Consider the following 26,465-nt stretch of genomic DNA (forward strand, 5'->3'; position numbering starts at 1 on the left):
GCTGCACTGTAATATAGATGTACATCTGTATTCAGTTGATCTGACTGTATATTGTCTTTATTGAAATGTTCTTCTGAACCAATAATGCACACGTCAAATTTACCATTTAATGTTTTTGTGTATTGTTTTCCCAAATGTGGCTCTCATTGTGTTTTCTCCATTGATTAGCCAGGGAATAAGGATATTATGAAGGACTATTTTGAAAACACATAAAGTATAAATATAAAATCTGTACAATTATGGGGGGGAAAGAAAAAATATATATACATATATATATATATATATATATACATATATATATATTCACTCAAAAACAGATATATACATTACAGTGTAAAAATTAAAGTTTATTTAGAGACAGTTCTTATTCAACTTGAAAAACATTTTAAAAACTTCTGAAAACTTGTACAAAAGCCTTGAAAGAGCATCACATGAAACTATACAGGACAATGGCAATGCCATATTAAATCAGCATTTTTCTTTCATGTTGGTTGACTCTTTGAAATATTTGATTCTGATTAGTCATTTGCAACATTCTGCAGTCAGATGTTTTTTTGCATAATGACTGCTAAACTATATAAATCAAGCATAGCGTCGGTTCTGGCAGGTCACGTCAGTCAAGCTTGCATCAGCTGAATCCCAGGTGACTCACGTCTTCCTATAGAAATACGACGCCAATCACAGCATCCATATATAAGCTCCTCAGTATTATCAGCAGCTATCGCACTTCTCAGTAGCTAATTACCCTCCTCCATCCCCAGCTCCTCTTGTCGTCCAGTCAGAATTTGGCCTTCTGATTCCCCTGAATCAGACTAATTCTTGGAATATGCATACATGTTACATTATTGAAATTAATGATATCTGCATATGTTGGTTCTGTTCTGTTTACCCTTTTTTTAGTATTGCTGCTCTCCCTGCTCTTATCCATGCTAGGCTGCATTGATTTGCAGGGAGTTCTTACCTAGAATGGAACCATACCGCCAATACAAACTCTATGCAATTATCAATCATATTTGACGATAGTGGTCCTGACAGAATTGACAACTGATTCCTACATAGCTGCGTTTATTCTGACATAAAAATTATTTCTACCAAAATCAATATTTATTTGCTGAGTAGCCATGTACAGTATGAAGCAGGATAAAGTACAGCCATTATCGCAAAATAAACCCGATGATCCCTGCCATTGTTTATTTTATGATTATGACCGGCTGATTGTACATTATCCCTTACATATATACAAGTACTGGGACAATATAAAACACAGGTCTATTCAGTTATCTCAATGTGGCCAAGCAATGTTTTGTTATCTTTACTATCTGAATTGGCACCCTCTGTGTTTTGATACATGGGATTTTCAAATGTAGGCAATAACAGTCTTTTTGAACTCCTGTAGTAAATGTACGCTAGAGCTCCCAATATGCAGACCACTGCAAAACTCAAAAACACAGCCAAACCGGTTTTGACCCTGTGAGGTTCAGGACCTGTGAAAACAGCAATAAAAAAAAAAAAAAAAAAATGATACAAGAAATTATCTAGTGTGTCTAACTATCTACAGTTTTACTACATATGCTGTTAAACATCTGAGAGTTTATACTTATTTAACTTACTTATATTTAAGTATATGACTTGACATACATAACTTGAGATTTTGAATATTTCTTGACAGAAAATGCACAAGAAAAGCTATTAGAAATAAGTCATCATATTACCTGTATATGGGGCCTCAGTGATTGAATTTATTACTGCAGGAAAAAAAGGATAAACAGATAATGTAATAAAATGTTTGATTTAATTTCACTTTTACTCTAAACAATCATAATAAGCATATCTGTTCATATGAATAATATAGGTGAGTTGTCAAGTTTTACTCCAGTGACTAAATTTTATTTATTTTTTGTCTATTGTGAACTTCTGAATATACACATTCCTAGGCTATTGAACATTTCCACACTTATTTTCCAGAGAAATATAGCAGTATAAAGTGACCTTTTGTGATTTTGGCAGGTCATACTGACACACTATACTGGGTAAACTGTCAATTTAAGAAAGTAGTTTTATGAAATATTAAAGGGTTAGTTCACCCAAAAATGAAAATTCTGTCATTTATTACTCACCCTCATGCCGTTCCACACCCGTAAGACCTTCATTCATCTTCGGAACACAAATTAATATTGTAGCATGTTCTAAATGTTATTGTGTTGCAGATGACAAGGAGTTTAATGCTTATGTTGCATTCTATTCATTTTTGTGTTGGGAACTGTTATTGTGAAATGCATTACCTGTTATTGGATGTTCAAGTTAAATATGTGAAGAGACTCCGCCCCTGGTGTGTGTGTTGAGGGAAAGCGGGTAGAAGGGGGGAGAAGGGTGCCTCGCTGTTTCAAGTGCGGTTCTCTGTTAAAGTCGGGGTGTGTACGGCGTGGGTTGTGGCCTACAACAGCCCGAATAAACACCCCTGTTCAATAGCACGTCTCATTATTGTCTGAGAACGCTACAACTGGTGTCAGAAGTAAAAACTATTGCAGACAGCTGGGGGAAAAGTCTGATTTGAGTCCTGACTGTGCGTGCATGAGCCAAGCAGCTGATCTTCCGCTGGTGAGAATGGATAATCCCGTTCGTATTAAGATGGAGGAAGATGACGATTATGCTGGGGCAGGAAATATGTTTGGTGTGCACACCGCGTCTGTACCCAGTCACTTTAAGGCGAGTTTTGTGAAGAAAGAGCCATGTGAAGCCGCCGCCGCCGCGGGCGGGAAAGCAAGCCGCCATTATCCGCCGCTGTCGAGCGCCATCAGCCGCCAGTACCCGCCCCTGCCGAACGTCATGACGTCAGACGCCGGCGCGTCGTTCTCGCGTGATGCGATGGGTCAAAAGGTAAACAATAATGGCGGCGCCCATGAGTCGAATATGCCGGTTGGAATGAAAACACCTAAATACTCTGGCAAATCGGATTGGGAGGCTTTTCATGCCCAATTTGAACTATTAGCTCATGCATATGCTTGGTCAGAGCAACAGAAAGCCCTTCAGCTCGCTCTTTGCTTAACGGATGATGCGCTCTCATGTTTGTTGCTGCTTGACACTAGTGAAAGAGCTGATTATGGTGCATTGGTTGGTGCATTAAGACGCCGCTTTGGACAGTGTTTCCGATCTGAGCTTCTCCGGTCTGAGTTGCACAACCGTCAAAGGATTCCAGGTGAACCGCTGCGAGCTCTGGCCAACGATATTGAATCTTTAGCAAGGCGAGCTTATGCACATATTCCACCATCAGTGCAGAGCGAGTTGGCTCGTGATCAGTTCATCAGAGCTCTCTCTCCAGCAGAGCTGCGCATACATACACAGCTGGCACGCCCACGTGATTTGGCTGAAGCCTTAGAGTTGGCGCTGGAGAGGGAAATGGCAGTTGAAGCAGCAATAAGGAAGTCAGCACTGGACCCCTCCCCCACCATCAGGGCAACAGGAGGAGGTGAAACGGCTTCACCAAGACCTGAATGGCTGGATGAGATTACAGAGATGATTCGTGGGCTGGCATTGCCTTCTCCCAGGCGGCAGACACAGACCCGACTTTGCTGGGGGTGTGGCCAGCCGGGGCACTTGGTTAGGGAATGCCCTGTGCTAGCTAAGAATTCGGAAAACAGGAAGGGGGCGCAGTAGGCGGGACGCTGCAGACCCCCAAGCCCATGTCCCGCTCAGTGCCAGTGAGAGCAGACAGGCCTACCATGAACAAAGGGACGAATGAACTTGGGGTGGTAGTAGTGGGAAGAACAGCCATATCAGATTTTTGTCATATTCCCATTGGTATTGAGGGAGTTGAGTGCACCGCCCTAGTAGACACAGGGTCTACAGTGACGGTGGTTCGTCCTGAGGTGGTGCCAGAGGGAACACAGCTAGAGGACACAGCAGTTCAGCTCCGCACAGTGACCGGGGAGCTGGCACCAATGAAAGGGAAGGGGCTGTTGACATTGACTGTGGGGGGCGTGAACGTGCAGCATCCAGTGTGGATTGCTAATGTGCAGGACAGTTGTATCTTGGGGTTGGACTTTTTGAGGGACCATGGCTGTCAGTTAGACCTGTCTAATGCCACGTTGAGTTTCGGCAATGGTCAGGTGGTTAAGATGAGGCCTCCAGGATCTTGTCACGCAGATGGGCGGGCGGTTGGTTCCTGGGCATGTCATTTAGATGTCGGGGACAACTCAAACTGCACAGCGCCACCCAGTGTGTCCCAGCAAGAGCCCCTGCTACTGTGCACACGGCCTGGATCTGCTCTGGGAAGGGAGGGGGAGACAATGGGGGCTCTGCGGGAGATCATGCAGAAGAGCTCCGGCAGCTTGGACATGCAGCAACAAGAACAGTTGTGGGAGCTGTTAATGGAGTTCCAGGATTGTTTTGCCTGTGATGAAGGGGACCTGGGTCAAACTTCCCTGGTACAACACCATATCGACACAGGGGATGCAGCGCCCATACGTCAGCGACCAAGACGCATGCCTTTAGGACGGCAGGAGGCTGCGGAGCAGGCGTTGGTGATGCAGCGCGCCGGTATAATAGAGCCTTCAGAAAGCCCCTGGGCATCCCCAGTAGTCATGGTCCCGAAGAAGGGAGGGGAGTGGCGCTTTTGCGTTGATTACAGGAGGCTCAATGCAGTGACAAGGAAAGACTCGTACCCTCTTCCACGTGTAGATGAATGCTTGGATCTTGTGGCTGGCTCTTGCTGGTTTTCATCATTGGACTTGAGAAGTGGGTATTGGCAAGTGCCACTGACTCCAGAAGCTCGACCCAATACGGCTTTCTGCACGGGTAGGGGTCTGTGGCAATTTAAAGTCCTCTCTTTTGGCCTTTGCAATGCCCCTGCCACATTCGAGCGCTTAATGGAGAGGGTACTAGAAGGCATTCCACAGCAGCAGTGTCTGGTGTTCTTAGATGACATACTGGCACATGGGAGCTCATTTAATTCAGCTGTCACAGCCTTGAGGGCAGTGCTGGAAAGAATCAGGGCAGCTGGTCTGAAGTTACATCCCAATAAGTGCCGGCTGTTGAGCAAGGAGGTGACCTTCTTGGGGCATCGTATAGGCAGTGAGGGAATTGGCACTGCTGAAGACAAGGTGACAGCCGTGCGGGAGTGGCCTGTTCCGGTGAGCCAAAGAGAGCTAAAAAGCTTCCTGGGTTTAGCATCGTATTACAGGAAGTTTGTACGGGGCTTTTCCTGTATCGCCGCTCCCTTGTACAAGCTCCTGCAGAAAGATCAGTGCTTTGCCTGGTCCGAGGGCTGTCAAAAAGCTTTCGATACTCTGAAACAGGCCCTGGTGTGCGCACCCATTCTAGCTCCTCCAGACCCCCACCTGCCTTTCGTCCTGGATACTGATGCGAGTGGGGATGGAATAGGGGCAGTCTTGTCCCAGGTGTACCCAGATGGGGAAAGAGTAGTGGCATATTTCAGCAAGGTGCTCAGCAAAGCTGAAAAGAGGTATTGTGTCACACGGCGAGAGCTGTTGGCCGCAGTCTCCGCCATCAGGCATTTCAAGTACTATCTGTGCGGTCGGCATTTCACCATACGCTCTGACCATGCCTCCTTACAGTGGCTGATGACGTTCAAGGAGCCAGAGGGCCAGGTGGCTCGTTGGCTTGAAGAATTGCAGAGTTATGAGTTCACTGTGACACATCGTGCAGGGGAACGACATGGCAATGCAGACGCCCTGTCGAGACGGCCATGTAGTATGCAGGAATGCAAGTATTGTGAGCGCAGAGAAGCCCGGGAGCTGGAACTTAGCCAGGAGGTGGACGGAAGTGATGGACCCGAACTGGTCTGCAGGGAGCTACAAGAGGTGGATGTCACTCAATGGGCGGAGAATCAGAGACAGGACCCAGACCTGCGGCCTGTGTTGTTGTGGGTAGAGGCACAGCAGCGGCCGCCATGGGAGCAGGTAGCAACCCTCTCCCCATTCACTAAGGGATTGTGGGCCAAGTTCAAATGTTTGCGGCTAATAGAGGGGGTTCTCCAGCGAGCATGGGTGGTGCCAGCAACAGGAGAGAGGAGATGGCAAATTGTGGTTCCTGGTTACATGCAAAATACAGTGTTGACAGCCATGCATGGCTCTGCTGGATCTGGCCATTTTGGGGTGACAAAAACGCTTCGACGTCTGCGTCAGGCCTTCTATTGGGGACGGCTGAGGCGTGATGTGGAGGACTTTTGCAGGCGCTGTGATCTTTGTACAGCACGCAAAGGGCCACAGGGTCAGTCTAGGGCCCAGCTACAGCTGTTTCCGGTGGGGGAGCCAATGCAGCGGGTGGGGGTGGACGTCATGGGGCCATTTCCTCGCACCACGCAGGGGAATCGCTTTGTTTTGACTGCAATGGATTATTTCACAAAATGGCCTGAGGCCTTTGCATTACCCGACCAGGAGGCTGTGACTGTCGCCAACGCCTTGGTGGAGGGCATGTTTAGCAGGTTTGGGGTCCCCCAGAGTATCCATAGTGACCAAGGTAGAAACTTCGAGTCCAAGGTATTCTCTTCCATGTGTGAGCGGTTGGGTATCAACAAGACCCGCACCACCCCACTCCACCCTCAAAGCGACGGGCTCGTGGAACGATTCAACAGGACACTAGCTGAGCAGTTGTCCATCTTAACATCCACTCATCAACACGATTGGGACACCCATCTGCCGCTGGTCTTGATGGCATGTCGCTCTGCTATTCAGGACTCTACCTCGTGCACTCCGGCCATGCTTATGTTGGGTAGGGAGATTAGGACCCCTGCAGAGTTGGCCTTTGGTCAGCCCCCGGATGCTCCACCTGTTTCTGCGGGACCCGAATATGCGAGACAGCTCCAGGACCGCTTGGACTCCGCCCATGCATATGCCAGGAGGCAGCTGGTGACTGCTGGGATGCGTCAAAAGAGAGCTTATGACCTGTATGCCCGGGGGCGTGACTTTGGGGTGGGAGAGCTAGTTTGGGTTTACAGCCCAGTGAGGAAGAGAGGGAGGTGCCCGAAACTGGACAGCCACTGGGTGGGACCATGCCCAATATTGGAAAAGCTGGGGGAGGTTGTATATCGGGTGCAGTTGCCTCCTCGGGGGCGCAAAGTGGTGCTGCATCGGGATAGGCTGGCTCCTTACAGGGGCAACGCAACACCGCGGCCCAGCCCAGTGCTTCCTTCACAAAATGCTGAGACTCCAAGGGGGTCAGAGGGGGTAACTGAATTAGTGGAAATGGCCAGCAGTGGCCAGCAAGTGACATTGTTACCCGACACCCCTCAGGGTGATCGTTCGCAGGGCTCAGAAGAATCAGTACCTGAAGGTCAAGCTCAAACGCTTCTCAGGGGGCGTCCAAAGAGAAGGAGGAGAACCCCAGTAAAATTTAGAGACTTTGTCCTCGGGGTCGAGGACTTCAGTAAGAGGGGGGTAGTGTAGCATGTTCTAAATGTTATTGTGTTGCAGATGACAAGGAGTTTAATGCTTATGTTGCATTCTATTCATTTTTGTGTTGGGAACTGTTATTGTGAAATGCATTACCTGTTATTGGATGTTCAAGTTAAATATGTGAAGAGACTCCGCCCCTGGTGTGTGTGTTGAGGGAAAGCGGGTAGAAGGGGGGAGAAGGGTGCCTCGCTGTTTCAAGTGCGGTTCTCTGTTAAAGTCGGGGTGTGTACGGCGTGGGTTGTGGCCTACAACAGCCCGAATAAACACCCCTGTTCAATAGCACGTCTCATTATTGTCTGAGAACGCTACAATATATTTTAGTTCAAATCCGATGGCTCCGTGAGGCCTTCATAGGGAGCAATGTCACTTCCTCTGTCAAGATCCATAAAGGTACTAAAAACACATCTAAATCAGTTCATGTGAGAATATTTTTGGTGCGCCAAAAAAAAAACAAAAAAAAACGACTTATTTAGTGATGACCGATTTCAAAACACTGCTTCAGGAAGCATCGTAGCGTTATGAATCAGCGTGTCGAATCATGAATCGGATCGCGGTTCAAATCCGCCAAACGGCTGAAATCACGTGACTTTGGTGCTCCGAACTGCAGATTCGATACACAGATTGACTGTGCTCCGATGCTTCCTGAAGCATTGTTTTGAAATCGGTCATCACTAAATAAGTCGTTATTTTATTTTATTTTTTTGGCGCACCAAAAATATTCTCGTCGCTTTATAATATTAATATTAAACGACTGTACGCACATGAACTGATTTAGATGTGTTTTTAGTACCTTTATGGATCTTGAGAGAGGAAGTGTCATTACTCCCTATGTAACTTAGGCCTCACGGAGCCATCGGATTTGAACTAAAATATCTTAATTTGTGTTCCGAAGATTACGGAAGGTCTTACGGGTGTGGAACGGCATGAGGGTGAGTAATAAATGACAGAATTTTCATTTTTGGGTGAACTAACCCTTTATCATCTAAAGTAAAAAGAGAAATGACATCTTCCACAACATACTTGTATTTGAAAGGTATTATAGGGTATTTAGTGGCTTTTCAGAAAGATTAAAGCAGTAAAGAAATTATGAAACACAAGAAATATCCAACCAGTGTTTAGGCTAACACAAATGATACAAATTAATAAAAAATTATAACAAATGAAACACCAAAGTAAAAAAATGCCTCTTTTATTTCTTATATCCTATAAGAACAGTTTATCATTTTATAATATACCTTGCAATCATGCCTTTGGACATTTGACTCAAAACGTTAGTTACTGAGATATAGTCCTGCGTTTCTCTACTACTCATGTGTACGAAATACGCTATTGTGAAATTTTACAATACATACCTTTGGGGGTTTTGCAAATAAACGGCAAGACTGTGTATTCACAATGTCGTATTTTCCATTTTTTAGATTTGGTAGAGATTAATGCACAGTCAGGATTCCAAGAGTGGCGTTCTTCATAGTCTTCTTCATAATCGGTTGTAGATGCCCAGTTAGTGTAATCTACCACGGTCTTGTCTGACCACAACCAGTGTCCTGCATAATTAGATAATCTAAGGTGAGTTCATATGTAACCAACCCTTTTAGTTCCGACGAGTTCATTGAATATTTGTGTGAAGGCACTTGGGCACTGGAAAGAAGTTGAACAGAAGAGATTCTTACATGCGAGTGCGTATATTTGGCACATTACCTTTCTGGGTCTGGAAAAGTCCAATCCAAAATTCTTTGTAACTTTCTAGGAGCATGAGGTTGGCCTCTATAAACTTCTCTTCCGCTTCATCCCTAATGCTGACAAGAGATGCTCCTAATGAGAAAGAAAATGAAGTGCAAACTTTGTTACTTTGCACCTGTCATGTAATTAGGTAAACAGCTTTTAAAAATCAATCTATAACCTTACCCCATGTCATACAGAGTCTAACCGCTCTGCTCCATGGTTTCATGTCCGTCACAAAAGCATAGCAACTGTCTTTGAAAGGTATCCACCTGAAAGGACTGTCATCGTTTTCTTTTGGGCAATGTCCAGGTAGCTGAGGTGGAGGAGATGGGGCAATGTCTGGAGAGAATGTCACATGGAAAAGTGTGCTTAAAAGAAAGTGATGGATTACTGAACAGCTGTTACAAGAAGCACTATCCATGTAGTGTGGAATGAGTGGATGAGTATCGTTCCAAGAGCACTGAAATATGGTGCTGTCAAGTCAAGTCAAGTCACCTTCATTTATATAGCGCTTTTTACAATGCAGATTGTGTCAAAGCAGCTTCATTGGTATATAATTTTTCCTTTTAAAGAATAGTGTCAATGCAGGCAGATCAAAAGCACTGTTGAATAAATGTCAAGGATACTGTTGAATATCAAATGTCAAGTCAAATTAAATTAAATTAGGGCTGCACCATTAATCGTATTTTATCACGATAACGATATCTGCTTCTCTCGATTGATTTTAAATAATCGTCACGATATTGGCCCGCTCTACGAAAATGAACATAATTTGGAAATATTGGAAGTAATATTAGGAATTTCGCTGTTTTATCTTTTGAAGTTCCTAAAGGTTTTACCAGTTTTCATAATGTTGATTAGCTAGAAATGATTTTTCTTTGCTTTACGAATTTGCCAGGCAATTTGAATCTGGTTTGTCTTATTGCAAACGGATTGTGTTGCTTTAAAATCTAATGTGAATACATATTACATAGCGCTCACCAAAACCATGTTTTGTATTGATTTACCATCTAACGAAGTTATCATAGTTGGTTAAATTTAAGTCTTTGTGCCACCTACAGGCCTTTTGGGTGAAGTGTAGGTTGGTAAAGATGTCACAGCTGGATGCAGCAAAGGAGAGTTGAGGCAGGATCTAATCGCAGAAGTCACTGTATTCACAATTTTATCAAAACAACAAACACGCAGGACAGGAGAAACGCAGGAAAAATACAACCAACTATACACTGCAGAGAACGGACAAAGAAACAACTGAAAATGGGGGCTATGTATATATATATATATATATATATATATATATATATATATATATAGACTAAATGAAGGGAGAAAACAAGGAACAGGTGGAGTTAATTAACAAATAAGTAAATATGGAAACAAAGGGAACGTACTATGACAACTAATGAACAGGGACAAAAGAAACAAGAACTAAAGCTGGGTGCACAAATTTGAAGAATCCTAAAAGATTCCTTTGATCGTTAGTTTGACATGTTTGCCAACAGCAGATTAATGACCACTGCGATCAAATTCTACCTCAGATGAAATTCTGGCAGTGTCAGAAGTTTTGTGGCCCAATAATGCAGTGTTACTTCAACAACAATCAAATCAAAAATGAATAAGAGCGCAAAACCTGATGTTGCCAACAACAACAACAAACCACCACTTGCTCCTCACACTTGTCTTCATATTTTCCCCAGTTTTCTTTTCAAGAAAAGCCATCCTCCAAATTAACGCTAGAGATTGTTTTTGTTTGCAAGCCTGGTAAACCCGTAACGTAGGGTTTACCAGGACCACACACACACACCTGGATCTCACCTGTTGTTTGCTCACAGATACCGTAGAAGGTTTGATTGCAGAGAGTCGTTCTCCATTCTCCTCTTATTCCCATGTATGCACAAGGGTGGTTGGGCCGTGGTTCAGAAGGTGCCCATTTCTCTATTTTCATGGCCCAGTTATTCACCCATTGAAAATATCCATTTGACTGTTAATGAATACAAATATTGGTTGGAGTCATCAATATATCACACATACAGAGAAGTAGGATATCTAGTTCACTTTTCATTTAAAAAGCCTAATTTAGAAAAACAGACATGCCATTTACACACACATAATGTTTAAAGTAAAATTACAATTACAATTACAATTGCGAGTTATAAAGTCAGAATTCTGAGATATAAAGTCACAATTGCGTGATATAAAGTCAGAATTCTGAGATATAAAGTCGCAATTGTGAGTTATAAAGTCAGAATTCTGAGATATAAAGTCGCAATTGCGAGTTATAAAGTCAGAATTCTGAGTAAGTCGTAATTACGAGTTATAAAGTCAGAATTCTGAGATATAAAGTCGTAATTACGAGTTATAAAGTCAGAATTCTGAGATATAAAGTCGCAGTTGCGAGTTATAAAGTCAGAATTCTGAGACATAAAGTCGCAATTGCGAATTATAAAGTCAGAATTCTGAGATATAAAGTCGTAATTACGAGTTATAAAGTCAGAATTCTGAGATATAAAGTCGCAGTTGCGAGTTATAAAGTCAGAATTCTGAGATATAAAGTCACAATTGCGAGTTATAAAGTCAGAATTTTGAGATATAAAGTCGCAATTGTGTGATAAAGTCAGAATTCTGAGATATAAAGTCGCAATTGTGAGTTATAAAGTCAGAATTCTGAGATATAAAGTCGCAATTACGAGTGATAAAGTCAGAATTCTGAGATATAAAGTCGCAATTGCGTGATATAATGTCAGAATTCTGAGATATAAAGTCGCAATTGCGTGATATAAAGTCAGAATTCTGAGATATAAAGTCGCAATTGCGAGTTATAAAGTCAGAATTCTGAGATATAAAGTCGCAATTGCGAGTTATAAAGTCAGAATTTTGAGATATAAAGTCGCAATTGCGTGATATAAAGTCAGAATTCTGAGATATAAAGTCGCAATTGCGAGTTATAAAGTCAGAATTCTGAGATATAAAGTCGCAATTACGAGTTATAAAGTCAGAATTCTGAGATATAAAGTCGCAATTGCGTGATATAATGTCAGAATTCTGAGATATAAAGTCGCAATTGCGTGATATAATGTCAGAATTCTGAGATATAAAGTCGCAATTGCGTGATATAAAGTCAGAATTCTGAGATATAAAGTCGCAATTACGAGTGATAAAGTCAGAATTCTGAGATATAAAGTCGCAATTGCGTGATATAATGTCAGAATTCTGAGATATAAAGTCGCAATTGCGTGATATAAAGTCAGAATTCTGAGATATAAAGTCGCAATTGCGAGTTATAAAGTCAGAATTCTGAGATATAAAGTCGCAATTGCGAGTTATAAAGTCAGAATTTTGAGATATAAAGTCGCAATTGCGTGATATAAAGTCAGAATTCTGAGATATAAAGTCGCAATTACGAGTTATAAAGTCAGAATTCTGAGATATAAAGTCGCAATTGCGTGATATAAAGTCAGAATTCTGAGATATAAAGTCGCAATTGCGAGTTATAAAGTCAGAATTCTGAGATATAAAGTCGCAATTACGAGTTATAAAGTCAGAATTCTGAGATATAAAGTCGCAATTGCGTGATATAATGTCAGAATTCTGAGATATAAAGTCGCAATTGCGTGATATAATGTCAGAATTCTGAGATATAAAGTCGCAATTGCGTGATATAAAGTCAGAATTCTGAGATATAAAGTCGCAATTGTGAGTTATAAAGTCAGAATTCTGAGATATAAAGTCGCAATTACGAGTTATAAAGTCAGAATTCGGAGATATAAAGTCGCAATTGCGTGATATAAAGTCAGAATTCGGAGATATAAAGTCGCAATTGCGTGATATAAAGTCAGAATTCTGAGATATAAAGTCGCAATTACAAGTTATAAAGTCAGAATTCTGAGATATAAAGTCGCAATTACGAGTTATAAAGTCAGAATTCTGAGATATAAAGTCGCAATTACGAGTTATAAAGTCAGAATTCTGAGACATAAAGTCACAATTGCGTGATATGTCAGAATTCTGAGATATAAAGTCGCAATTGGGTGATATAAAGTCAGAATTCTGAGACATAAAGTTGCAATTGCGTGATATAAAGTCAGAATTCTGAGATATAAAGTCGCAATTGCGAGTTATAAAGTCAGAATTCTGAGATATAAAGTCGCAATTGCGAGTTATAAAGTCAGAATTTTGAGATATAAAGTCGCAATTGCGTGATATAAAGTCAGAATTCTGAGATATAAAGTCGCAATTGTGAGTTATAAAGTCAGAATTCTGAGATATAAAGTCGCAATTGCGTGATATAAAGTCAGAATTCTGAGATATAAAGTCGCAATTGCGTGATATAAAGTCAGAATTCTGAGATATAAAGTCGCAATTACAAGTTATAAAGTCAGAATTCTGAGATATAAAGTCGCAATTACGAGTTATAAAGTCAGAATTCTGAGATATAAAGTCGCAATTACGAGTTATAAGGTCAGAATTCTGAGATATAAAGTCGCTATTACGAGTTATAAAGTCAAAATTCTGAGATATAAAGTCGCAATTGCGTGATATAAAGTCAGAATTCTGAGATTTAAAGTCGCAATAACGAGTTATAAAGTCAGAATTCTGAGATATAAAGTCGCAATTGCGTGATATAAAGTCAGAATTCTGATATAAAGTCGCAATTGCGTGATATAAAGTCAGAATTCTGAGATTTAAAGTCGCAATAACGAGTTATAAAGTCAGAATTCTGAGATATAAAGTCGCAATTGCGAGTTATAAAGTCAGAATTCTGAGATATAAAGACGCAATTACGAGTTATAAATTCAGAATTCTGAGATATAAAGTCGCAATAACGAGTTATAAAGTCAGAATTCTGAGATATAAAGTCGCTATTACGAGTTATAAAGTCAGAATTCTGAGATATAAAGTTGCAGTTGCGAGCTATAAAGTCAGAATTCTGAGATATAGTCGTATTTACGAATTATAAAGTCAGAATTCTGAGATATAAAGTCGTATTTACGAGTTATAAAGTCAGAATTCTGAGATATGAAGTCGCAGTTGCGAGTTATAAAGTCAGAATTCTGAGATATAAAGTCGTATTTACGAGTTATAAAGTCAGAATTCTGAGATATGAAGTCGCAGTTGCGTGATATAAAGTCAGAATTCTGAGATATAAAGTCGCAATTGCGTGATATAAAGTCAGAATTCTGAGATATAAAGTCGCAATTGCGTGATATAAAGTCAGAATTCTGAGATATAAAGTCGCAATTGCGTGATATAAAGTCAGAATTCTGAGATATAAAGTCGCAATTGTGAGTTATAAAGTCAGAATTCTGAGATTTTCTTTTTTTAGTGGCGTTTTTTTTTTTTTTTTGGCGGAAACGGGCTTCCATAGAATTCCTAGAAATTGTAAGGCTATGATTTTCCCTTTCTCACTCTGAAGCCATACCTTCACACTGTTGAGACCAATCCACATGGGCTGCTGGGCTCTGTAGACCTGCAACTCCAGGTAAGCTTGTGTTACCAAGTCCCGAATGCTGGCAAGATGAGCCCCCTCCTCCTCACAGCGACGGTTTGCCTCACTCCATGTTAAGTTTTCTTGAATCAATTTAAAAGATGAATTTCCGAGCTTGACAAAGGTTTTAGGAAGTTCAGTTGGCACTGTGGCAATACCAGGATCTGAACATGTGAAAAAAGAGACAATGAAAGCAAAATATTATGAATGATAAACGTTTGCAGAGGATCAGTCTCTCTACAGGGTTTGACTAAACTCACCAACATCACGACTGCAGATGAAACCGTGAGTATCATTACAGTCAGTTGCCACCCACTTGCCAAAAGTGCCTGAACCAATGCCCATAACAGTACATTCCTGTTTAAAACAGAACAGAGCTGCTGAAGCCTTTATCACTAAAAGAAATACTATTCCGTTTTAGTCAGTTTATCACAGTACCTGTTCCTCTGAATAGTGATATTTTGTCCAATAGTATGAATGCCACTGTAAAAGAAAAACAATAATAAGAGAAAAAAACCAACCCATAGTCCTGCCAAAACATCTTCAGGTTAAATTTGACATTCATTAAGCGGCCTAAATTCATAATTGACAAAAATATGCACATACTCTGTAGTTTTGAGGTTCCCCTTTGGCCCACTCTGTGAACGCAACTTGACTCCCATCTGTCCACTTGAACCTCCCGTTTGCCAAATTGCTGAATCCAATCCAGAAGTCTGTGGTTTTATCTCTAAGCATTGTGGTTAAAAAGGCTGCAGCAGATGGATGAATATGATGTAATACATTAAACATGCAATATATGATAATGATCAAGTCAATCATATTGCAACAAACCAAATCAACACGTAGCAGATCAATACTTCAGAATAATGTGACATTTTTAATCTATCCATACAAAGAATACAACAAGGTATTTACACATTCATAATTTTGAGCAGTGCTGAAATCTCTTCTAATTTACCTTGTTGTTTTCTATTAGTAATAGATGACAGATCTCCACCAAGCACTCTGCAGTATTCTCTTGCTTCTTTCCATGTTTTCATGTCTTCCTTCACGTTATAACACTGTAATGTTTTATATAAATGACCATTATTTATTTTCTTCTACCATTACTTGTCATAAATTTGAATCATGACAAGATATTTCACAAATATTGCACTGGAAAATCTATTACAGCAGTGCAATTTTTTAAAATAAAACTTTTTATAAGCAAGGCTTAAAGGGTTAGTTCACCCAAAAATTAAATTTCTGTCATTAATTACTCACCCTCATGTTGTTCTAAACCCGTAAGACCTTCGTTCATCTTCAGGACACAAATTAAGATATTTTGATGAAATCCAAGAGTTTTTTTTTTTTATTCTCCATTGAAAGCAACGAAATTACCACATTCATTGTCCACAAAAGTAGTAAAAACATTGTTAAAATAGTCAACATGGCTACAGTGGATAATAACAACTTTATTCAACAAATTCATCTTTCCCCTGTCATTCTGCTATGCTATTTTCATTGAAGCGCTTCCAGTTGCTATGTCCGAACGCAGGCTCAGTATTGGGCAACAGACTGACAAGGAAGAGGATAAAGTTATTTTTTGTTGTTTTTTTGCACACAAAAAGTATCCTTGTAGCTTCATAACATTAAGGCTGAACCACTGTAGTCACATTGACTCTTGTTTTTACTACTTTTCTGGACACTGAATCTGGTAATTTTGTTGCTTTCAACTGAGAATAAAAAATAAAAAAACTCAGATTTCATCAAAAATATCTTAATTTGCGCTCTGAAGATGAACGCAGCTCTTACGGGTTTGGAACGACATGGTGGTGAGTACTTAATGACAGAAATTACATTTTTGGGTGAACTAACTCTTTAATCGGTGTACTCTGATTTGGGCTGATGCAAAACCGTTTAACAACTACATTAACACTGAACAAAAATGTCTAAATGTAAAATCTGAAGGTTATAATTTACTTCTAATGTATAGCATTATAATATAATTCCAGAATATGTTTATAATTACTTTTCCATCAAAGCTTTTCCACTCAGGAGTACAGCCTCCTTTTGGCATTCGTGTAGGGGCCACCGTGGAATTAACTGGAGGAGACTCACTTCGCTTACAAACAAAATCATATTCATCACCACAGTTGACAGTTTCCCAGAGTCCTGCAACAGTCAAAACACTTCTTTATCAAATGTATCAACAGTGATTTAATCAGTGGTCAATAAAACATTCCACATATAGCTAAAGTCTTCATAGATCAGAAGATATGATGTACCTTGAGAGGTGGTCATCTTCACACATCTTTCCTCACTGTTTTTAAAGGCCGGCTGATTTGCTTCCCAAGCTTGAAATACTACAGGGGACCCATCCAGCCACCTTTAAAGAGCAAAAATGTATTTGTTTATTTGTTCTTTTGTAAGTGAATATAGGTGCTACTTACATTCTTTAAACTTACTGGTAAGACCCATCCAGATCAACTGTCAAACCGATGATAACATCATTGTGTGACCTCTTAGCCTACAACACACAGAAACAAGCACTTCAGTGAGACACAGTTCTGAGGATGTCAGTAAATTAAATGGAATATAAAGAATACTCAAAATATCACTCTGATACAAGTTTTGTGTGATATGCACCACAAATAAGCTGATGAAAGCATCACTCAGCCATCATACCTTCTGCCAGAGAAACAGCCGCTCTTCCTCATCATTGATAACCACAAGATCGGCATTTGCATTCTTACAGAATGCCCGTGAGTCATGCACAGACATTGATGAGTACACAGATATATAATACTGGTAACTTTTGAATATAATCCAGCCATCCTCTGTTTCATTATAAACTTAAATAAAGAAAAGAAGAAATGACTTAAATTCAAGTTTCTCTTCAGTGTGACCAAAAAAATGACGTTTGAGTCTGGACTTCTTGAAGTAAAAGATTTACCTGGACCTGTAATATTTACTTCCTTTGGGGTCTTTCCTAAAGAGAAGGCAAAGCTGTCAATTAAAAATGGAAAATATAATTTTCTTTCCAATCTAGTGATGGAAGAACTAGACTTTTGTACCTTTATGAATCTGACAGTACCAGTCCTTTGTGTCGTGACAGTTCACGTCATTCCACATTCCATCATTGTCCCACATTGAAATTCTCATTTCGACACAATTTTCAATGTTGTTCAAGTTGTTTGGTTCATCACTGGCCCAGCTTTGATAGGATGACTAAAAGACAGTAGATTTTGAAAAATCAATGACATCAAAAGCATTCTATCAAGAATTAACTGTCTCGTAACACATTCTTTGTGAACTCACCGAAGAACCATCACTCCAAACATAACCCACCGAGGGATCGTACATTCTGTAACCAATCCATGCTGGATACCCTCTACAAGAAAAAACATGTAGTTTCTTTACTTTTTTTAATCATAAATTTATGCATTCATCTGTTTCAGTCATGTGACTTGTCTGCACATCCACCGTATTTATGACCTTCAGTGGTGTACACCGCTGGCGATGAATATAAAAACACTTGAACAAAGATACAAGTTAACGGAGACCCTACCAAATCGAACATTTGTATATATATATATATATACATACAGTCAAACCAAAAATTATTCAGACATTTTTGATATTTTCAATATATTTTTACTAGTGGGTGCAGGACACTATAGTTCATTTACGTAAGTATGAATAGCAAAATAAAGTAAACTGTGACATATTATACCCAAAAAGTATTCATACAGTGGACTACCAGTAAAACTGATAAAAATTTGGGACCAAAAATTATTCAGACATTTTGACCTGACCATGTTTTATCTGACATAATTTAGATTATTTTTTTCTGACAGTTTAACTCTGAAATCTTGTCAGATTTTACCATTTTTTTTAAATCTATTTTTGAGTACATTTTGGTTTGATTGAATATATATATACACTGAATATATACATACTATGTATATATTCATATATATATATATATATATATATGTTATGAATAATATGTTATGAATAATATGGTACTGTCACACCAGTGGAACACATTTGTCCATTAGCTGGACATTTATCAGCTATCATTATGCAAAAGGAATGATAGTTATTACCCTCCTTGTTTCCAAGGAATATCTGATTCATGATGGATGCTCAGAAGATCCCCACCAAGCTCTCGGCAGAAGTCAAGAGCTTCATCCCAAGTCTTCATTTGAAATGAAGGTACATTAAAATACTGCCAAAAAGAAGGAAATAATGTCATGAAATGTTCTACAATCTGTCTATGATTATGTTTAGAAAACAAATTTCCTCAAAATTCAACATGAAAATAGCTAAAAAGTTAATTTTACCTTGACACAAAGGTCTCTAGACGCAAGTGCCATCCATTCTTCATGACAGCCGAGGGTAGGATGGGTTGTCGGGGCTGGAGTTGTAACTAGTCCTTCAGCTCTCTGCTTGCAGATGTATTTTTCCTTATTTGAGCAGCTGAGCACATCCCAAAGCCCAGCAATAATTCCAGTCGTCATGGCAACACAGCCTTGTTTTCTTCCTGACAGTTTTTTTTAAAAGGAAAATGTTTCTAAAATGTAGTACTATAATTATGAGAAATCAGAAACATTATCATTTCATTGACATTGTGTTTTTTGGCATAATACCTGGCATCCCAGTGTTGAAATGAGTAAATGGGACTTTCTTGGTGTTTGTCCATTCAAAAGTGTGCAGATCCTTCTGATTAGACAATCCAGTCCAGAAGTACTTTTCAGGACGTGCTCCTACTAGACTGACCAGAAATGCATTTTCTATTCTAATGGGGGGGAACGAACAGATTAAGGATTAATGGCTCTTGATAGCTGTCTTAAAGGGATAGTTCACCCAAAAATTTTGTCATCATTTACTCACCATAAAGTCATGTAAAAATGTCTTTGTTCTGCTGAACACAAAGGAAGATATTTGGAAGAATGTTTGTAATCAAGCAGATTTCGTCCCCCATTGACTACAATAGTAGGAAAAAAAACTATGGTAGTCAATGGGGGGCGAGATCTGCTTGGTTACAAACATTCTTTCAAATATCTTCCAAAAATGACACTAACATCTGTTCATGGTTTTTTAAATATTATTTAAAACAAAAAAACACATAATTATACATTATGTGATAGAAAAGTCATTTTATTTCAGAATTTGCTTAAAGGTTTAAGTCAATGTAGTACAAATTCAGACGTAGAAAGGACAGAAAGCATGTAATCTAACCTGGAGGAAATATCAACCAGTTGAGAATCAGCTTTTTCACACATCTGTTTTGCTTCATCAAAGGTCTTTGTCTCAGATCCTGCCATGTAGCAGTAGTACCCATACCTGGTCCAACCCTTTTCACAAAATAAGACAATTGTCAGTAGATACATTTCACCACCTGATGTCCAAGAACTTAATTCTACCATTTTAGGTCACTTTCTTATTATACAAATATACATACCGTTTTGCATCCTGGGCTTGTGACAACTGTGTCATTATTTGAGGCTTTAGAGCTGGCCTTCTTCTTGCAAATGAATCCATGCTTGTTCTCACAAATATCATCGGCCCACTTTCCCTCCTAAAGGAGAAACAGTCATTATGTAAATGTTTATTTTAGATGAGTTTTCAGTAAAGGCTTTTTCACATATGAAGTTCTTACCTCTCCTCTCATTAACACACAGTCCTCAGCATGAAGAGCACTGTGACTCGGCTCCCCCACCTCCCATGAGGCAAACGGGACACTAGACTGGTCACTCCACTCAAACAGCATCTGAGTTTTGCGGTCATTGAAACCAATCCACAGCTCGTCTGTCCTCACTGAGAATAGTGATGCAGATGATTGACTAGCAACCTCATATAGGCGTGACTTCTGGCTTTTCTACAACAACACTGTTAAAAGTGCATTCCAGTTAAAAGCCAATGATCAAAACTTACAGTATCCAAGCTGTGTTAGGGCAAAGCTCTGTTCTTCTGTGTTGAGGATACTCAGCAGGTCTCCTCCTTCCCGCAGACATACATTTCGCGCCTCCATCCATGTTCGCTTGTTGCGATGAAGCAGATAACAGTTGCCTGAATATGGAATCCAGGGGCTTTGGCAAAATCCAGTGTTTACCACTGTCCAAAAACCAAAGATAACATATTACCAACACCAGTAATGCTTCCATTATTCTATATGGTAACCCTGACAACAAAATAATGTCGGGCCAGATCCGGCCCACATCTGGTCCACGTGTAATCCACATGTACCAGATGTGGGCCGGATCTGGGCCACACTATGCTGCTGTCTGGGAATGTTCCCAAACTTTTTCTTGCATCTTGAGAGGTTTAATCAATCTCATGACATGCCAAAAACATTTTAAAGTGTAATACAGTATGAGATATAAATGCATTTGAAAACATTTTTATTTTCCTTATCAACGTATTATAGCCTATACTGAAGTAGCCTTAAGATACAGTACATTGACCTGCAGTTTAGTAAGTCAGCATCCCAATTCATCTAATTATACTACGTCTTAAAAGTATGTACTCTTTTTGTGAAGAAAAAGTACATACTTTTGAGTGTGTAGCAGGATAGTATTCATACTACTTCATCATAATTGAATATTTAATGGACTGCTCTGTCGTTTAGTTATGTATGTTACCGTTTAAACTGCCCTGTCAATCATCTTATCACAGTTAAAATCCTCCACATTCAATTTAGTTTCCTACCATATCTGAGAGAAATGTAGTAGCACGTTGATCAGCCAATCGTGGGTCTTTCATGAGGAGAACTCCTCATGTGTTTGCATAATGCCTCATTTAAATGTTAATGACCAAAATGACCAAATCTTTATAAAAGTTCACAATGCTGTTGCAGATGAAATATAATGTGGATCTTTTTGTCAGGTTAGATGATTATTAAAGTGTTAGTTCACCCAAAAAATGAAAATTCTGTCATTTATTACTTACCCTCATGCCATTCCACACCCGTAAGATCTTCCGTAATCTTCGGAACACATATTAAGATATTTTAGTTGAAATCCGATGGCTCCGTGAGGCCTCCATGATAGGGAGCAATGACATTTCCTCTCTCAAGATCCATAAAGGTACTAAAAACATATTTAAATCAGTTCATGTGAGTACAGTGGTTCAATATTAATATTATAAAGCGACAAGAATATTTTTGGAGTGGCAAAAAACCCCAAAATAACGACTTATTTAGTGATGGCCGATTTCAAAACACTGCTTCAGGAAGATTCGGAGCACAAATGAATCAGTGTATCGAATCATGATTCAGATCGCGTGTCAAACTGCCAACGGCTAAAATCACGTGACCTTGGCACTCCGAACAGCAGATTCGATTCAATGATTCATTGTGCCCCGAATCTTCCTGAAGCAGTGTTTTGAAATCGGCCATCACTAAATAAGTCGTTATTTTGTTTTTTTTGCCACTCCAAAAATATTCTCGTCGCTTTATAATATTAATATTGAACCACTGTACTCACATGAACCGATTTAAATATGTTTTTAGTACCTTTATGGATCTTGAGAGAGGAAATGTAATTGCTCCCTATAGAGGTCTCACTGAGCCATCGGATTTCAACAAAAATATCTTAATTTGTGTTCCGAAGATTAACGGAGGTCTTACGGGTGTGGAACGGCATGAGGGTAAGTAATAAATGACAGAATTTTCATTTTTGGGTGAACTAACAATTTAAACACTCAAACCCCTTTATCTAAACCTTAAAAAGTTTTTTAAAACACTTTTTATTCGTGTTTGTAACGTTAGTTCTAGTCGAATACTTGTTCAATGGGTTGTTGGGCAATATTAGACATTAATGAGTGCAAGGATCTGCACTTCGGATTCTAACTGGAAAAAGTACACCATCTGGGTACCTTTGGAATACTCATTTCAACATACTACAATTTGGGACACATTCATTCTAAATTTGAATACTAGTTAGGACAGATAATAACATATGCAAATTGGGAAGCAGCATATGAGAGCTACTCCTTTATGAATAAATCGCTAAAAAAAAAGAACTGACTCATAAGAATCATTTGTCAGTCGCACTACACAGATCATGCTATATGTTTGTTTTTGCATGCACAGCACCATTCTGACACATCTCGACTCACTAATGTCCACTCCCACAGTTTGAGAACCACTGCTATATGGAATAAAAAAAGTGGTTGGAAAGCCTACCTGGTGGAATGGTAGGAACAGAATGGCCTCTTTGGCAGATGTACCCATGTTTTTCCGAACAAGGTTCGTTTGACCATTCAGAACCAAAAGTATTTTTCAGGACACCACAACTGTAGCCTGGTTGCGTGGTTGGGAAACCTTCAACAAAGATCATTTCAGTCAATTAATATGCTCAGTTAACTAGTGAAAGCTGATTATTTTGATTTGTTCGTTCAGCTATTCAGGCCAAAAACATCTCGGATATGATGAATCAAGTTCCCTAGAAATCAAACTAGTGTGCTGCTCATCAATTGAGCGACAGGGATTCAACAAGACTGAATCCTATAACTGACAGACAGTCTTACCACTGAGCCATTTCAGATAACGTAAAGGCTGTCCATTGCTCCACTGCCATCCACTCGACACATCTAATTTGTTCAGTCCTGTCCATAGTGAGCCATACGTCTTCTGAACTAATCCTAGACAAATTGAGAACAAGCACTTTTTCTTAGCATTTTATTCTTTGGACATTTCTGCATATCATCATTAGTAATGATGAACAGTTCTAATCAGAGTGTCTCTTTAATGGGACTGTACCTGCTATAAAGGTGTGTTCATGAGATTCAGAGACACTCAGCAGCTCTGCACCTTGCTGCTGGCAGCTCTTTCTAGCCTGGTACCATGTCAGGGCTGACCTTCCATTCACTTGGTAATAGACATTTGTCAGAGGATGTTTGGACCAATATGTACCTGCAAAAAACATAACTACCCATCAATATATGCAAGCCAATGTTTTATTGTTAGAATATATATATATATATATAATATAATATATATATATATATTATTAGTTTACTTTTTGATGATGGACAGGTAACAACTTGTACAGGTAACATAAAATGGAGGGGAAGTAAACCTACTTTCAAGTGTTGGGCAGTAGCCCCAGAGCTGATTAACACCGTAGTCAGACTCAATGGCACACCATAGGCGTTTATCATGCTCATCATCTGTGGTACAATCTGCATACCATTTTTTCTCATAAAGAAAAGGAAACTGACATGGCCGCCCAAATGCATTTCCATCAATGGTGTACATCTCTGTTAAAAATAATGTAAGAGTTGATCAGTAGTTTAAACCATGTTTTATAGTGCTGGTGGATCCGCTATAAAAATGATTAATTAATTTAAGCAAAGATATTAGTTTAAATTATTCAGTTAAATATTAAATAGCACTGATAAAATAAGATTGGCAAAAAGGGAATTGAATTGATTTAAGGGAGAAGCAACTAGAGTCTTCACCTAGTTTGGATTGTTATTTGTTTAGAAGTGATGACATTAAATGTATCCAGCATAATATGTTACTAATGGGGACAAAAAAGGTTGGGAATTAATGTTCTATTTCACCAGCGTGTATTTTACTCCCTGACTGATTAACACACATTTGCATGGAAAGGTAAAAACAGCATTGTCACTTTATGACAATAAGTTCAATAGAGACATTAAGGCACATACCTTCATAAGGCTGAGAGCAAATGTTGTTCTGTGTTCCATGAATTGTCCATTTGCTCTTTACTCCAGTGTCTGCAGAGATCACTGGCACACCGTTACCGTTTACAGCAAGGTACAGAGACTCATTCTTTAGGCCAAGCAATGTATCACTGCGACATTCCCACTTCTGCAAAACATTGTCATCTGCACATTTCAGCCACTGCAGTGTTTTGCCCACTGCTTTACTTCCCACTCCAAGGCATTTCTTTGTGAAAATGTTCAAAATGCGATTTTTCGAAGTCCAACGGTACTGTTGTGAGTTACTGAATTGTTCACAGTTGACGAGTCGTTCCAGGGAGCTTGACATACATTTGTTATTATCCACATTATATATTAAAAAGTTTCCTCCTGCACAAAAACAGGATGAGATGATGCAGTGTTCAGCTATTCACATTCAGTTTAGCATAAATGAAAAAAACCCACAAAAAGACAAGTTGCTTTTTTCACAAAAAGTAATACTGTTTGCAACAACAAAATGTATGATTATTATTGTTCATTATTAAAATACATACCTGACTTTGCAAAGCAGTTTGATACTTCTAATACAAGCAAAATAACTACTGTAATTGTTTTCATCTTGATCCAAAATATGTCCTTTGCTGCTCATGAATTTATTCCAGTGTCATCCTCTCTTTGGCTGAGTCTCAATGCAGCTTCTGCTCATGCAGACCTGCCCTTTAAATGGGTCCGATTGTTCCAATCAGAATTACATCCTGTCACGTCTCTTTCTTCAGAACTGTTGAAACTCTAATGTCACAAGGCTTCTTTGGAAAAGGAGAAGGAATCTTCTCAATAATTGAAAATGGTCTTAGTCAGTTTGATTTTGATTTTTGGTCAGCTTTGGTTTGGGTATTTGAGGAACACAGATGTATACAATGATATAATTCCCCACAAAACATCTAGATGAAGTCAAACCTCTTAAATCAGTGAGACATTCCCTCTTCCCAGCAATGGTTCTGCCCTGTCAGCATACACAACAATAGCAGTACAAAAAAACTGAATTACACTTAAAATTTATGATCTGCATGCTCCCCTTTCCTGTTATGCCTTGTACTCATGTTCCTGCACATCCTGTGCAAAATCTTGTGGTGACAGCAATTTACCACATAAGAAAATTTTGTTTTGCTTGTAGTCATATACGTATGTTAAAAACCTATACTGCACTAATACTGAAGAACTGTCACTGTGACCCCACCTGTTACTTTATAAATAATACATCTATATAAAATAAATAATAAAATGAAATATATTTTTCACAAATTTGCCTCCCATCAACCATCATTTTGCAAACATTTATATTTACCCCTTGTTATGACGTCACTATCTCTCTGCCTCATGAGAACCAGCTGTCAGATGCCTATGAGAACATCGCTCCTGAAACGGTGCCTCCCAAATTCCATGCCGTCGGAAAACACACTCCCCACCAGCTCCACACCTGCTACAGAAAGATCTCAGACACCAATATTTTAATTTATAGAAGAAAACTACTCAGAACAGTGTTAGAAATCACTTAAGCTACTCTTAAAATGTATGCATTTTAGATTTTTTTTTTTTAAATCTACTTTAAAGAAATATGGCACAAACACAATGTCAAACATTTCACAAATAAATAAGTTTTGTATATTCAAAATTAAGACAATTTTTCCCATACATGTCTCCTGTCTGTCTTCATTAGTTCTAGTAGAGGAATTTATAGTACTGTTAAACCATGATGCTAAAGTACAAATCAATGTCCAGTCAGGGTCTTATTTGTGTGAGGTGGTCTCTTTAGAATTCTAGTGATTACAAAAACTTGTTATGTTTAATATCTTACCAAAACATGTTTGTTTGTTTAATTCTGAGATTAGAACAGAGTGCACAGCACTGTCAATATTGTAAATGATAGGCTATACAAGAATTGTTTAACAAGAACTGGCAGTAATCATGCAGTAATATTTTCCTGCCCTTCCCCACCTCTGATGTCCACCTCTTTCACATGCAGATCTAAAAATGATTTTAATTATTGTAAACCCCAATGTAAAAGAGTCAAGTTGATTCAGTAAGAGTACTGGGTACTGCCATTTACTTGTGTACACACTCTTATTTAATAAACCAAGGCATCAACTTCAATCTCAATCTCAAAGCTATCAATCTGAATAGGACTTCTCTAG

At 39.3% G+C, this 26,465-nt stretch overlaps 1 protein-coding gene across 2 annotated transcripts; it reads right to left on the reverse strand.

Annotated features, from left to right (window-relative positions):
* Positions 1-266: 266 nt before the first annotated feature.
* mrc1b (mannose receptor, C type 1b) lies at positions 267-25,186 on the reverse strand. Of its 2 annotated transcripts, XM_067362143.1 has the most exons (31): positions 24,828-25,185; positions 24,280-24,663; positions 23,689-23,865; positions 23,366-23,518; positions 23,134-23,247; positions 22,790-22,927; positions 20,539-20,718; positions 20,264-20,421; positions 20,066-20,182; positions 19,843-19,958; positions 19,251-19,399; positions 18,945-19,144; positions 18,708-18,829; positions 17,917-17,989; positions 17,673-17,826; positions 17,552-17,587; positions 17,284-17,450; positions 17,064-17,125; positions 16,884-16,984; positions 16,628-16,770; positions 15,575-15,677; positions 15,223-15,365; positions 15,055-15,099; positions 14,877-14,973; positions 14,551-14,780; positions 10,947-11,112; positions 9,318-9,473; positions 9,111-9,224; positions 8,765-8,956; positions 1,713-1,745; positions 273-1,484 (listed from the first exon to the last, which is right to left on the reverse strand). In XM_067362143.1, exons 1-31 carry the CDS (start codon positions 24,889-24,891, stop codon positions 1,270-1,272), a joined length of 4,302 nt encoding a protein of 1,433 aa, XP_067218244.1. In that variant the 5' UTR covers positions 24,892-25,185; the 3' UTR covers positions 273-1,269. The 2 variants fall into 2 exon arrangements, with proteins under 2 accessions (XP_067218245.1, XP_067218244.1); XM_067362144.1 differs by lacking the exon at positions 8,765-8,956 and having other exon boundaries at positions 267-1,484; positions 24,828-25,186.
* Between the last annotated feature and the right edge of the window lie 1,279 nt (positions 25,187-26,465).

This window comes from Chanodichthys erythropterus, chromosome 16 (assembly GCF_024489055.1).
Source record: "Chanodichthys erythropterus isolate Z2021 chromosome 16, ASM2448905v1, whole genome shotgun sequence".
NCBI classification, from domain to species: domain Eukaryota; kingdom Metazoa; phylum Chordata; class Actinopteri; order Cypriniformes; family Xenocyprididae; genus Chanodichthys; species Chanodichthys erythropterus.